General features: G+C 39.6%; 2 protein-coding genes across 2 annotated transcripts; both read left to right on the top strand.

The window, feature by feature from the left end:
- Positions 1 to 1076: 1076 nt before the first annotated feature.
- On the top strand, positions 1077 to 5858 carry drc3 (dynein regulatory complex subunit 3). The gene is made up of 13 exons (XM_078161046.1): positions 1077 to 1119; positions 1291 to 1460; positions 1539 to 1655; positions 1956 to 2122; positions 2222 to 2368; positions 2484 to 2603; positions 2685 to 2797; positions 2898 to 3072; positions 3153 to 3284; positions 4412 to 4689; positions 4772 to 4901; positions 5336 to 5467; positions 5594 to 5858. Exons 2-13 carry the CDS (start codon positions 1340 to 1342, stop codon positions 5687 to 5689), a joined length of 1728 nt encoding a protein of 575 aa, XP_078017172.1. The 5' UTR covers positions 1077 to 1119; positions 1291 to 1339; the 3' UTR covers positions 5690 to 5858.
- A 750-nt stretch (positions 5859 to 6608) lies between these two features.
- gid4 (GID complex subunit 4 homolog) lies at positions 6609 to 13446 on the top strand. Its single transcript, XM_033644309.2, has 6 exons — positions 6609 to 6967; positions 7502 to 7561; positions 9054 to 9161; positions 10352 to 10453; positions 10533 to 10663; positions 10767 to 13446. The coding sequence occupies exons 1-6, from the start codon at positions 6743 to 6745 to the stop codon at positions 10828 to 10830; spliced, it is 690 nt and encodes a 229-aa protein (XP_033500200.1). The 5' UTR covers positions 6609 to 6742; the 3' UTR covers positions 10831 to 13446.
- Positions 13447 to 14423: the final 977 nt, after the last annotated feature.

The raw sequence follows: 14423 nt of genomic DNA, 5'->3' as shown, positions 1-14423 counted from the left end.
TAGAAAAAGAAACAATCGGCCATTTGTGTGATCACTATATGTATACCACGATATTTTTGGGTGGATGTTCAACTTTATATAAGAATTACTGGGCAAGCAATTCAATTACAAGAGACTGACTTTTTCATGTGTTTCTGAAAGTTATGAGGTGGATTTTTTAACTGTAAATGTGTGTATGTAGAATTAAATAGAATTGAAATAACTTCATTTATCCTAAAGAGAAATTCAGCTGTCCAGCAGCTCATAAAAGACAAAAAACAAAATAATACATTAAGATAAGTGCATAACTAGAGATTACATTAAAAGTAATGTTAATATATGAATATTTGGGAGCTGTTGATCGAAAAAAAAGTATATTAATGCCCAGGAAACTATAAAATATATTAGTTTGGTATATTTATGTATAAGAAGAAAAACTGGGCAAGCAATTCAGTTGTAGAAGACTGATTTTTTTTCATGAATATTGTTTTGGGGTTGTTTGTTGCTGTTGTTTGTACAATTAATTTTATGGAAAATTTCACATTCACAAGAAGGAGGGAAGACTCCAAAACGACAATATATGGCACCTCAATAAGAGGCCTTAAAAATAAAAAGGCAATAAAAACGATCAGACATTATTATCCATTGTTTTACTTATGTTTTTTTATTTTATTTTTTTCTGTGTATATATGTACCCCTATAGTTTTGTGTATATACAATGTTAATGTAGGCCTATGTATATTTGTTCAATAAAGATTTTTTTAAGAGCTGTCGATCGAAAAAAGGATATTAATACCAATGAAACTATATATTTTTTCCATATATTTATAGATCCTTAATTAATAAATGATAAACACAACCATAATAAAGAAAATCAAGCTTACATCCTTTTAAACATAGCATCCAAATAGGCCTTTATATATAAAGTTTGACCGGAGCCTACAATGTACTAAAAAAGGTTTAACCAAAAAAAAAAAAAAAACAACACCGCTGCACCAAATGTCATAGCTAACCATTACTTTGATGTGTGTTGTTCATTTTAACACAAGCTCTTGAACGTACTTGAACGCAGCTTAAAGTAAGCTGGTTGCTATGTAACAGTACAACAGAGGTGCGAGTGTAGATGCTGAATTTATCAAGGTAACGTTAGTAAAACTTGTACGTTACGGTTTGTGTTTGTAAGTACACTGTATTAAGAAACAACCTTTTCGGCTAATAACTATTTGATAAACTCATTTATTCATTTAGCTGTGTCAGCTAACATGATCTTGGCTAACGTTACACTATCAAATGTCTTCTTTCTCTGTTTAGCATCATCTTTAACTGAACTAACCAAGCTCCAAATTAACTTCTGCTGAGGATGGATGAGGAGAGTCTGAAGACGGCAATAATGGAGGAAGCCTCCAAAGATACTGGCCCTATTTTCCAGGCCGAGGGAATCAACTTCAATGAAATCCTCCAACTACGTCTGGGATACAGAAGTGAGACTTACAAAATAATAATAATCAGTGCATGAATGTGTATGGGGTTTAGGTGTGTGAGAGCTTGTTTGTTTACAGATATCCTGATGATTGACCACTTGTGGGAATTCACATCCTTGACCAAACTGGAGTTGAACAACAACCAAATAGAGAAGATGGAGGGCCTGGACCAACTGCTCAATCTGACATGGCTTAGTAAGATGAACATTTGTATTCATATTGGGTCTAACGCATAGAGTACTTTGATTACTTTTGCAGTAACGAGTAACCTAATGCGTTAGTTTGCTGTTTGAGTAATCAAATACTTGAGTACATTTTCAAACAAGCCATCAGTTACTTCCATTACTTTTAGAATGCTGGTCCTTCAGCTCCGAAACAGCAACGGCTGTCTTTTGGTTCTAATAACGGACATAATGTTAAACCTGTCAGTCCGAAAGAAGCCATGAAGCTTGTGGCATCAGCATTAATGACAGTCATTCTGAATGTGTCTTTTAGATCTGTCATTCAACAGCATACAGAAAATCGAGGGTCTGGAGTCTCTGCGGAAGCTTGAAGTGCTGAATTTGTGCAACAACAGAATCTCTGTCATTGAAAACATGGACACACTTGAGAAAATCACCCTCTTCTTCATCGCTAACAACCACCTCAGACAGTTGGACAATGTAACAAAATTTTCTGTCACATTAGTATCATGTAACATTTGTGCTTAGCAGTTTCAGGATGTTGTACATAACCTAATGCAAGTTAAATGCATTTCAAAGGTGCTCTATCTCAGGGGGTTCAAGAACCTGCGCAGCATCAACCTATGTGGGAATCCCGTCTCTAAGGAAGACGAATACAAGTTTTTTATGGCAGCCCACTTTCCAAACTTGATGTACCTAGACAGCAAATCACTTGACGAGAAGACAGTAAGTATACAAAGTGGTGCGTTTAGACTCAGGCCTAAGTCGCAATCAACTGTCATTTCCTTTTCGGCTATTTACAGTTTGATGCTGTATAACTAAAGCATGTATCTATGTGCAGAAAAATGAAGCGTCTATCAAATACCGCAGTGTCCTCTTCAAGATGAAACTTGAGGAGCTGCAGAAGCAAGAAGCCACTGAGGCTGAGCAAAGACAGGAAGCTGAAGTCAAACTACACACAGTAATTTAACGTTTAATTTTCCACTGAGCTCTCATAATGAGTATACATACTGTGTGTAAACTCAGTTCCTCCTCCCTGTAGGATGCCTTTGTGGAGTTCCTGAATGGCTCTCACCTGTTTAAGAGCATGATCAAAGACGATCCGGAGGCAGAGACTCTACGCTGTGTGCCTGAAGTGGCTCAATTGCTTCAAACATATCCTTTGTCTTTTTGGCTTTCTAATCCATACAGTTGTATTAATAATAACATATAAAATGGAGATATGAGGGTTTGAATTCCTTTACCCTACAATTACATTCGAGCAACAAATGGTGAAGCTGTGTATGCAGTTATTTGAATTTGGTTTGGCTGAGCATAAGCGCAGAGAGACAGAGGTGACTTCCTTCTTCAGTGGTCAGAACAAGGCTGTGACGTACTACCAGGGCATTGCATCGCAGATATTGGCAAATTTTGAGCAGCAACACAGAGAGGTGAGCTGAAACGGATTTAGATAAACTTGCTATTACTGACTGTTACTATAAGAATATCTCCTGTGTGCACACCTTTCTAGAGGACAGAGGAGCTGCAGCAGTTATCCGACCTGGACCTGCTGAAGGTTAAGATGGACCAGTGTAATGATGAAATCGACCTGCTCTGTAACAGCCTCATGGAGCTGGAGTTTGAGATGGCTGGCGAGCTGGAGGTATGTGCGTATGTATGCGTGTGTGTGCACCTTCTATACTTTGTGCATCATGTGATCAGTCTGGTTAATTAAGTGTATTCAGGAAAATATAGTGGGTGAGACAAGAATTAGCTATCTTAACACCCCACAGTCCTTCCGCCTTGCTGCCTGCTGCTGCGGACAGCTTCCCAGGGACGAGAGCAGCTTGAGAGTCAACCTTCAGCCGACAGGTGTAGCAACTCAGATTTGGTCAGCACAAACCTCCCTCCACCAGGTGTCACAGTGGGCTGGTAGCCACAGGCAGTACCAGGTCTAACCTGTGTAACAGCAGCGAAAGGTTTGCTGTCCAGTGGAGAGTCAGGGCTGTCTAGTTACCCAGAGCTGGGGTTTACATCGGCTGGATTCAGGTTGCTGTGGCTGCTGACTGGGGGTCTGTCTCAGGAGCTGCTGCCCACTTTTATCCCGACAAGGTGATTTGTAGCAGCGGGAAGTGAGGTGGAGAACACACTGTGATCCGAGGCTCTGATTACGTCAGCTACATACACATGAACTTGAATTAGCCAGAGCCGTGAGCCTTCAGCTCCGGTTAGCAGAAGGCTAAACTATCAGTAACATTTTCCGTCCATCTCTGAAACACTTCACATTGACACGTTTCATTTTGTTTATTTTCAGATTCTCTATTAGACTCTCTTTTTGATAAGTCTTTGTTTCTTTTTTTGGGTTGCTTTGTAGTGCAGGCAGCTGTTGATAATGCTGATTAGCAACTTTCTCTACAGGATCCTCAACCATTGAATCAGGCTTTGATGTGCACATGCTGCATTTGTAGAACAGCCAATATGAACGCCCTATCTGTGAAATGACCTGTGATTGGCCAAAGTCTCCTATCACAGGCTAAATGTTAATTAGCCTGAAAACTGAGCCATGGGTTCACTTGAATTACAATATGCACAAAGGTTATTGGAGGATTTTTGCCCAATGAAGGCAAAAATTAAACTGTCTACCCGTGCTACCCTGCTAATTTAAGTTATGCGCTATAATTTATTTAAGATTCTGCATATACAGATTAAATCATTTACTTCACAGCCACATGGCAAAATCTGTGTCTTTTTTATTTATTTCCTCATCATGAAACCTCTTGTTCATTTCAGAACATCATCAAATTGTTGGACACCACCATCTCAGACATGGTCTGCAACTTCAGTGAAACTGCTCAGGAGATATATCCTTTCTCACTGTGCATCAGCTTAACAGCTTTGAATAATTTCCCACAACACTGGTTCATCACAGCTCTCAGGGTCAAGCTATTGAAATACTGCACTTCCTCGTTTGAGGAAGCAAACTTCTCCCAGTCCAATTTTAATATAATCAAATCTGTGTCCCGGAGCCCTCTTTGTGTGGTCAGTGATCCAGGCTTGTTTAAATGTCAGTGTTTGAATCATATACAGTGACGCACACACAGTGTGGTTGCAAAATGAGCTATAATCTAATTTAGACTTTCCATGACACAGTTATACATTTGTGCAATGTCGAGATCTGGAGGATAGTTATTATGAGAAGGTGCGAGAGGTTGCTGTGGCAACTCTGGAGAGTGTGGCCAAGGACAACGTGGATGAGGACCTACCAGATGATGTTAAAATGGTGAGTGTTATCCTGGCTATCCAAAATACATGATTACATTATGGTTACTATCGATTGTTTGTTTGTCGGCAAGGACTTCTCTGTCTGTTCTGCTCTGTTTAATCTCAGAGATAACTGAACATGACTGTGACCAAATAAAGATGATAAGCCCACCCAAAAAATAACGCCATATTGTCTGCACACCCTGCCATGTTGACACCCCAGTGCAACATTACAAGCACAGTTTTTAAAGGCCTGACAGTCAGTTGCTCAATTTAGCATACGTATGTAAAGAAGCACACATGTTATTGGAGATGTAGCAGAGTAATAGCAGTCTAATGTGAAGAGATTAACCTGACATGAGATTAACCTGGATGGGTCAGACAAGGTGGGGACATGGTTTATTACCAGTGTCAGCACCCTCAGCCTTTCACACCTGTGTTTACTCTGTGTAGCTGTTTACAGACAAACACACAGTGATGGATGCACTGGCCACTGGCCACGATAACCACCTGCTGAAGATCAATGACCGAGAGACTCAGTTGGTTACACGTGCCAATGCCTGGAAAGTGGCCCTCATTAAAGGGGTAGAGAGCTGAAATTCCATAAATTACCAACACCCCAGTTTAGATTTTTGTGTGGATGACAAACCTCTCCCGCATATCTAACAGTCTTGTTATTGTGTGCTTTTTTGTCTTCATGGGATATTACAGATTCAACATGACAAAATGAAGTGGAACCGCATCCGCATCTCAGACACCCACAGATATAGGGACTATTTGAGGGAGCAGCTGGAGAAGTTGCTGTAGCATCATCTGTGAAATGTTTTCCCCCAAAACATTTGTTTATGTTCTTGTTTTTTGTTGTTGTTGTTGTAATGTGAAACCTGACTGGACAACTGTAACAAATTTTACTGTGTGCAAGTAAAAATATTTGTATTCTCTATTTGTATTTTCTAAGAAATAATTCCACCTCTTTTTTGCTGCTTATTTTGAGATATCAAAAATATATTTTAATAATATTTATACTGTTTCAGTGTCTTCCCTTGTTCCCTGGTCAGCCACATACATGTGCATGTGCGTAGACCAAAAACAGAAAGGAAAAATATACATACAAAAATAATAAGTACATTTTGAACTGAAACAATAAAATAAACAAATAATATTATAGGGAAAAAAACAAGTAATCCGACAATTGTGTCCACACATATATCTTTTAAAAAGTGATGTCTTCAAAGCTTGTTTTATTTTTAGATGTAAAGCAAACAAAATTAAATAACAAATGTATTCAATTCAGCATTAAAAAAAGTTATATTGAAGGATTTAAAGGTTTAATTGTCACAGCAATATGTGCAATGAAATATAATGTTTCTTAAGCTGTGCTAAAAAGCTAAAGTAAAAAGTAGTTTAATTTTAGAATATATATAAAGGATGAAAATAAAATGTTTCATTTATGAAACATGCGTATGATATGTGGTATTTTAAATATAGTTTTGTACTTTATCAAATATTTTATTTATATGTAAAGTAGGAACAGTAATCGGTTTTGTTTCTAGATTCTGCATTTAAAAATGAGAACATACATTATCAAAAACAAAATTAAAACATTGTAATTTTCTCACATTTCTCTCAAATGCTGATGGTTGTAGTGTAATAGAGTATTGAATACAACTCCCAGAATGCATTTGGGTACATTTCCCAACCAATGAAATTCAAGGAAGCTGGATTCTCAAATGAAACGTTGCAATATCCCTCCCCAGTCCCTCCAGTAGTTTTCGGGACCTCGGGGATTTTGTGCAGCTGGCAGTCCCTCTGTCAGGACCCTTTCTCTGTCCAGCTGTGGTGTGCTCTACCGTAAAGTTCATGACGGTTGCTGACGGTGACACTTTAGCGCTCATCATGCCTGTCCGAGCAGAGTGCTGCAGCACCACCGGCTCGGCCTGTTCATCCTCGGCCTCTCTTGTTCCCCCTGCCCCGATCAACACCTACCAGCCGGGGGTGGCCACCTCGCTGCTGTACAGCGGCTCACAGTTTCGGGGCTATCAGAAGAGCAAAGGCAACTCATACGACGTTGAGGTTGTTATGCAGGTAATGTCTTCATGACGTGTACTTGTCCTGTTTGGTTTTTAATATTAGTTTGTTTATTGTTATATGCTAAGTCAGCATATTTGTAGCCATAGTTGCTAACATGCTAACTTAGCTAACGGTAGCTTCTTACCCGTTTTATGGTTGTTATGCAGTACTAACGCGCTGACCTAATTTCGCTAGATGACTCTCTTTTTACTGGGACATTCTGAGTTTAGACCTAATATATTTAAATAACGTTTTCGTCATGTATTTTGCTGTATACATATACCCAAACACGTTAGCATTTTGTGCAGCTAGCTACCTAAATAAGTAGAATTAATCTATTAGCGCTGACTTTGACAGCAATGTCAACAGACTTACTGACAGCAAATATAATACCTTCCTGTACCCCCATTTAGCACAGTTTGTCTCTGCTCACATCACCCCTCCTTGCTTTTTATTTTTACATCATTAAAGTAAAGGAGATACATTTTGCACCTGTGATTTTTGGTCACTTGATATCAATAATAAGGAGTCCCCCAAATCTCTCTGCAGCATGTGACTGTGGAGGACTCATATTTGTGTGGATACCTGAAGATCAAAGGCCTGACTGAGGTGAGCTCTGAAACTAGGTCAAATGTAATAAGACTGACCTTTATTCTACCAAAGACTAAGTCCAAACTGGTTTCCACAGTTAAGCAATGGGGAACTGGTTTCCACTTGCTCGATGCTGGCTACATTTGTGACAGAGATTAGGGTTGGAGACAAATGTGAAGCCATTGGGTTTAACCTCTCATTTCAGGTCTGCAGTCTAGTTTGTAGCTTAAGTGTGTCAACTGTATACCCATTACGTTATATAACATATGGAGGGGAAAAGGTCAGTAGGTTGCTGGAGTAAATTTTGGCAGCGGCAGAGTGGAGTGAAAGATGAGTAGCCAAGATGTATGTGTGTGTGTGTGTGTGTGTGTGTGTGTGTGTGTGTGTGTGTTTCTATAGAAGTAATGAGTGGTATTTAAGTTGACAAGTTGTTAATGTGAAAATGAAGCCCAAGAGATTAAACTGATATCAGAAGCATGTCGCTATATTTTCCATATGTACAGTGTAAACAGGAAGTTGACTTGTACAGTGCAGTGAAACAGGGTGAAGTTTAAAAGTTAAATACAAAACTTTTATGCGTTTGAGAGCCAAATTAAAATGCTATACTACATATACTTTTTGGCGTAGTATGCAAGTTAAGAATAATAAATATACTGCACAAATTGCACAGTCCTCCCGGCAAATAATGCACGTATTGAACGGTCCAGAGTAGGAGGTTGTACTGTCTTATGCAGTGTGTGTAGGAGCAAGTGTGTGTGTGTGTGGGAGGGGAGGCTTTCACGACGATGCAAGGTGGGCAGTCGGGGGACGAAGAAAGGAACTAGGAAGAGTTAGAAAAAGACTGGTTGCTCTGTATAATCAAGTTTAGATCAAAACCTTGTGTCCGGTGCTCATGGAGAACAGGAAATGACAGAATACACAGGAAGGCAATCCAGGCGATCCAGAAATATAGAAAACGAGGAATGAAATATTGAAGAGTCTTTTCTGTAGTGACTAAGTCATTAAAAGAGCCAATATACTTCGACCACTGCAAGTCTTTATCAGGGCTTTAAACTAAACTAGGAGGAGTTGTTGAGGAGGATGAGGTGGTTCTCCTGGTGCTGAGGGAGCCGACCCTGCAGCCTGATGGGATCTTTCTAAAGAGGCAGTGAGCTGGGTGTGGTAGAGATATAAACACACAGGAGAATTGCTCAAATTTCTGTTATGTAGGCATGCATCTACTTACTGCAGTAAACCTAAATACAGGGCAGTAAGTCAGCATGCAGAATGATGATGATTCTCCCTCATGTTTGACTGTTAGCACAACTAGTTGAAGCTGCACAAGTTTATCCTGATATAAAGATAGCCAGAACGTGGGAAAACGCCCACTTAATCATAATGGCTGCATCATGCTTACTGTAATCTCTTATTTCATAGTCCGCTGCAGTATAATTTGCAGGCACATGCTTTGGAAGCAAGGTTTAACTGCTGTTAATGTATCCACTTTATCTCTCATTTCTCTGTGTGACAGGAGTATCCAACTCTCACAACATTCTTTGCTGGTGAAATTATTAGCAGAAAAAGGCCTTTTTTAACCAGGAAGTGGGACGCAGATGAGGACGTGGACAGAAAGCACTGGGTATGTCCTGTTTTATTTTTATTGTGGCTGATAATTAAATCAGTGCTCAGTGAATTCAGAATTCAAGTGTATGTTAACAAACAGAGCACACATGCTATGCAGCTTTGTTTGTGCGTCAAGTACTTAAGTGCTTGCAGACATTTTCAGTGGCTTGAATCAAATTATTATTCATTATGTGTTTTTAATTTTGTTGGATTACCTCTTGATTAACAATAGATGGAGCTGGGCAGAAGCAGTACTTACAGCTGTGTTGTGAGAAAAGCCTGTGGCAACCATTTAAATTAAGGTTTATATCAAGTAACAACAGGCACCACTAACTATGTGTACATTCACAATATATTCTGGTTTTTGGCCTTATTTTGAAAAAGACAGTATTCCTACTGAGCTATTTTTACATGTCTAATGAAAGTAAATATTCCACTACTATTCATGTTTACATGCAGTCGTGCATACTCTGATCAACGCGCCCTAACATGTCGTTTATCGTGTAAAAATACGGAAAGGTTGAACATCTGGAGCAGTTAGTGCCATTTTGCTTCTTTGCGTCAACATAGTTTTCCACCAGTTGCGGACTTTTTTAACCACGGGATCAGAGCCTCCCTCTTCCATTCCTTCAACCACCTTCCTGGAAATGTCGGCATTGCCATATTTGCGCACATCTAAAAGCCTGCGTGTATCCAAGTCTTTCATAACGTTTAGAAGTAGGTGTGTTTCCCTTTTCAACCAGAAATGTCGGCTTTTCTTTTGGGCATGCATCCCGACCCTACAGGCTTGCAAACTGTTGGTTAGTTGGTGTGTGTACAGCGCGTCCATGACAACACAAAGAGCTGACTGTAAACGGGCAAGAGGCTGTGTGTCGCAAACTGCGGTTAAAACCTCAGTTGAGACACATATTCCGAATGAGCTGTATTCGTGTCCAAAGAACGCTCCTAAAACTTGAACAACATATAACAACATATCCAACATGTCTTAATCGGAAAATGCCACACTCGGAAAAAAAGGCTTTATTCGGGATATCCAAAGGGAACATGCTGTTCACATGACCCATATTTGGAAAAATAGTACTCAAAATATGAGTGTGCATGTAAGCATGTAATGATTAATAATATTTTTTGTGACAGGAAATTGTTGTCCTGTCATCACCTCCACAGTGTCTGTTCTCTCATCAATATTTATTGAACTCTCACCAGGGCAAGTTTCAGCCTTTTTACAAATTTGCCAAAAGCTTCAACTCGGACGACTTTGACTATGAAGCACTGGAAAACAGTGATTATGTCTTCATGAGGTGGAAGGTTAGTACATGATTTTACCCTCACCTCTCTCTCACCTTGTGTTAGATTTGAGCTCTGACCTCTACTCTGTGTTTTTCAGGAGCAGTTCCTAGTACCAGACCACACTATCAAAGACATTAGCGGTGCCTCCTTCGCTGGCTTCTATTACATCTGTTTCCAGAAGTCCACAGCCACTATAGAAGGGTATTATTACCATAGGAGCTCAGAATGGTAACTACCAAACATTACAAACCAGAGTCAGGCTCTTTGCCACATTAGTACATGTTTCTCATGCCGATGTTACTCTCATTATCTTCTCTGATTACCTCTGCAGGTACCAGTCTCTAAACCTAAACCATGTCCGAGAGCACAGTATGCCTATTTATGAGTTTCGGTGACAAACGCACACAAGAGTTTCAAGTCGAGGAGGGGACGGTTCACACTGCCCCGTGGTTAAATGGGACGGGAACTACGGAGAGCCCTTTAGTGCCAAGATTGGAGCTGACCCGTTTTCCGCTGTGAGAAAATAAAACATGTGGTCAGACACTCTTCTGATGGACTGAGAGGAAGAGGGCACGGAGAGAGAAGAGTTGAAAGGAAGACAAAAATCAGCGACAGATGGACGGTTCTTACAGTCACTGTGGAGCTCATGTTTACCTCGGATTTCATTTTTTTAAATTTGTCCTTTTTTGGTCTGTTTATTTGAACTCTGTGCTACCTGATTTCTTTGCGCTCTCATAGGATATGACTCCCTGTCGTTGGACATTGAAGTATGTTTTCCTTCAGCAGAGACACGGAACGTAATTGCCTTTCAGCTTAGAGTTGCAAAAGAAAAGAGTCTAAAGGGTGTACATTTTGTGGAAAGAGTTTGTTCAGTCAAGCTTAATTTAAATAATCTTTTAAATATACGACATCACTTTGACGCCTCAGAGTGTTAAATGCAGAGTATGATGGTGGGGTTGTTGCCAAAAGGTTGCAAAAGTAGCAGTGATGAGCAATGATCTAGTTTTTATGCAAGGTCTGTGGGACTGTAAGGTATGGTCTGTTGCTCAGGGATGGTGTGTTGGGCAATACGTCTTCAGTGACTGAAAACCAACAGCTGAATGTGAGAGTAAGATTACAGCGATGTTGACCTCCAAACAGGTTGTTAAAAGGTCCAGTGTGTAGGATTTATGGCAGAAAGGGAATATAATATAACACGTATGTTCACTTTGGTGTATGATGACCTGAAAATAAGAATTTTGTTTTCCTTATCTTTTATAAGGAGCTGTTTGTATCTACATAGGGTGCAGGTCCTCACCTGCTGAGCCCACCGTGTTGCACCACCATGTTTCTACAGTAGCCCAGAATGAACAAACCAAACACCAGATAGGGCCTTTCGTGCTTTCATTTTGGCTACTGAAGTTAGTAGGACGACGAGCTAAACAGTGTCTGAAAAACACAGATTTTTGACGTAAAACTGCTTTATCTGGTGTTTTTACCGGTTTAAATCATCAGTGCATTTGTTTTGGAGAGGAAGAGACCTCTGCAGATAATTCGGCTCCCGGTAAAACCTCCTGAATGTCTGTAGCTTAAGTTATCAAAGGAGAAAGGTGAGCACACATTAGCAGGTGCTGGGCTAGCTGGGCCAAACAGCATCAATCAAACACTGATTTGTAACTTGATTGGTTTTGATCACCAGGTCTGTTTATTATCGAAATGAAGAAAACTCTAAAAACCTCCTAAAATTCAAAAGTGAAGGAATCCTTATTAAGAGTTCTTGCTTGGCACATGGGAAGTTTCAGCTGGTTGCAATCTGCAATCCTCACCACTAGATGCCACTAAATCCTACACACTGCTCCTTTAACGGCCAATAATTTCCAAGCTGCTTTTTCAAACACAGTTGTCTCAACAAAAGTCTTCACATGGCTTCACATCCAGATTTCTCTATGCAAGCCAAAGGTCTCTGATAGGTAGGATTTCTAACAGCACCTAACTTATTTTATTTTCAGATGATTTATGTTCCAGAGTAATTTATTTATTTTTAAAACAAGAACGACCTGTAGTGAAAATGCATAAGAAAAATAACAGAAAAACAAGAAGTAGATAATTACAGTTGCCAGCATTTGAAGCTCAGACATGTGACCGTACATTCCAACTCAATTAGTTTCAAAATGTAGATTTTCAGTTGCGTAATTGGTGTCGACAAATGGTAGACCAGAAGATTAGAGATTTTGTGGCACGTGTTGAGTTTGACTGACTGGACGACGAAAGCAATGCAGTGATTTGAATGTTTATCTTGAGTGCAGTCTGTCTGGATACAATCTCAGTTTTCGTTCTAGGAGCAATTAAATGTGTCTGAGTTTATTTTAGTGCATTTTTGTCTGAACCTCTAAACAAAGGCACAACAGTTGGACAACATGGAAGAAGCTTCACATAACATGCTTATCTGTATAAAAAACACCTTTTGTGGCTCATGGAGAAAAGTTTAAAGTAGGAAAGAGCGATGGAGGAAGAATAAAACCTCCTTTGAAGCTGCCTTACACTTTTAAATGTTTGTAAAGCTCCTTTTTTTAAAGAACAATTATTAGGCTAGTAATGTTTTATTTGAATCATGAAAGTATATTTGTGTTGGAGAGAAATTGTGCAAAAAGAATGATGGAACTTTTTATCAGCTTGAAGGTTCGTCTTGATATAAAAGTCACGTGTTGGAGAGTGCATGTACTCCGCCTGCCTCTGTGTTGCTTCTAGACTTTCAGCTGGCTCGGTCGCTTGCAGCATGACAAGTGGATTTGACGGGTTGTGGGAATGGTGTTGGCACTATAATTGTTTTGTTTTTTTAACTCAAGTGTGCAGAATGAAGATGTTTCAATCCGAATGACTTCATACAGAATGTGCAATGTAAGAAACAGATGTTTATTTGGGAGTGTGTCGTTAAAAGTCTTGACTGAATCCACCTGATGTAAAGAAGATGATGTATGATAAATCAGCTATGAGTACATTGTGAGAGGAGAAATAAAGAGTGAACTATTTCATACACAGCTGTATCTTCTTGATGCTTTATTTATGTAGTGTAGAAAGAGACAGGAATGTCTATTTCTTTTGTTTGTGTTAAATACTAGGCCTTCAAGATGTTGGTGAAGATTCTCAGTCATCCAGGTCATGGTAATCATGAGTGCTATATTGTAGGCAACTGGACTCGCTTGAGTTTCTTGAAGACGTTTGGCCTCTCATCCAAGAGGCTTCGTCAATTCTGCTTCTTCAGCTTCTTCAGAACTAAAGAAGCCTCTTGGATGAGAGGCCAAACATCTAATCTAATCAAATCTAAGTGTCTGATACCTGTATAAGGCTTTTGGGGCAGCCCAGCACTAACAAAGTTAAGAGAAACTTTGCAACCTGTGCAGGAGCTCAAACCACAGAGATCATAGCAGCCGGCACTAGATGTCAGTAGTGGACAAGAAATAGGTTCAAGTCCCTATGACTGGTTTCTGTCTGTTCAAATCACTGTCCACATAAAGCCCAATTTAACCTCAAATGGGCCAGGCTGGTAAAACTGCTGCATAATAACCTATAAATAAAAATACCTCCAATTGTTTTCCTCTTACTTTAGTGTAAAGAAGTACAATCTGAAAACATTCATCCATTTACAAAATGAGGAACAGCCTGAAATGTCTACTACTCACTTGTATATAAATTTCCACTCCTGTGTAGTAACGCTGGCACCACACCAAACTAAAGTGCAAGCTATTGAAGAAGCAGGTTAAGCTACCCCCTGCCTTACTAACCATTTACAAAGCAAATGTTGTGGCAGTGCCTCAGCAGTAAGGTTCTATCAATATTGTTTTAAGACAGAAGTCTGATACAGATTTTTTAGCAGTGAAGCTGCTGATTGACAGCAGTTTGCACAATGTTCAGTATCTTTAAACATGATTCAAACAAGGGTTCATTGTTTGATCAGAGAGCTGCATTCTTGTCAGGGTGGAAAATCCTCTGAAGCAGCATTCCACCAAGC

This window comes from Epinephelus lanceolatus, chromosome 18 (genome assembly GCF_041903045.1).
Source record: "Epinephelus lanceolatus isolate andai-2023 chromosome 18, ASM4190304v1, whole genome shotgun sequence".
NCBI lineage: Eukaryota > Metazoa > Chordata > Actinopteri > Perciformes > Serranidae > Epinephelus > Epinephelus lanceolatus.
This window is presented reverse-complemented; position numbering and strand designations above follow the sequence as displayed.

Excerpts from the sequence above, each read along its gene's own strand:
- drc3 (XM_078161046.1), top strand. The coding sequence starts at position 1,340 with ATGGATGAGGAGAGTCTGAAGACGGCAATAATGGAGGAAGCCTCCAAA. Across the intron at positions 3,073-3,152 it reads TTGAGCAGCAACACAGAGAG|AGGACAGAGGAGCTGCAGCA; the intron begins GTGAGCTGAAAC and ends ACACCTTTCTAG. Across the intron at positions 5,468-5,593 it reads AAGTGGCCCTCATTAAAGGG|ATTCAACATGACAAAATGAA; the intron begins GTAGAGAGCTGA and ends GGGATATTACAG.
- gid4 (XM_033644309.2), top strand. The coding sequence starts at position 6,743 with ATGACGGTTGCTGACGGTGACACTTTAGCGCTCATCATGCCTGTCCGA. Across the intron at positions 6,968-7,501 it reads ACGTTGAGGTTGTTATGCAG|CATGTGACTGTGGAGGACTC; the intron begins GTAATGTCTTCA and ends ATCTCTCTGCAG. Across the intron at positions 10,454-10,532 it reads ATGTCTTCATGAGGTGGAAG|GAGCAGTTCCTAGTACCAGA; the intron begins GTTAGTACATGA and ends TGTGTTTTTCAG.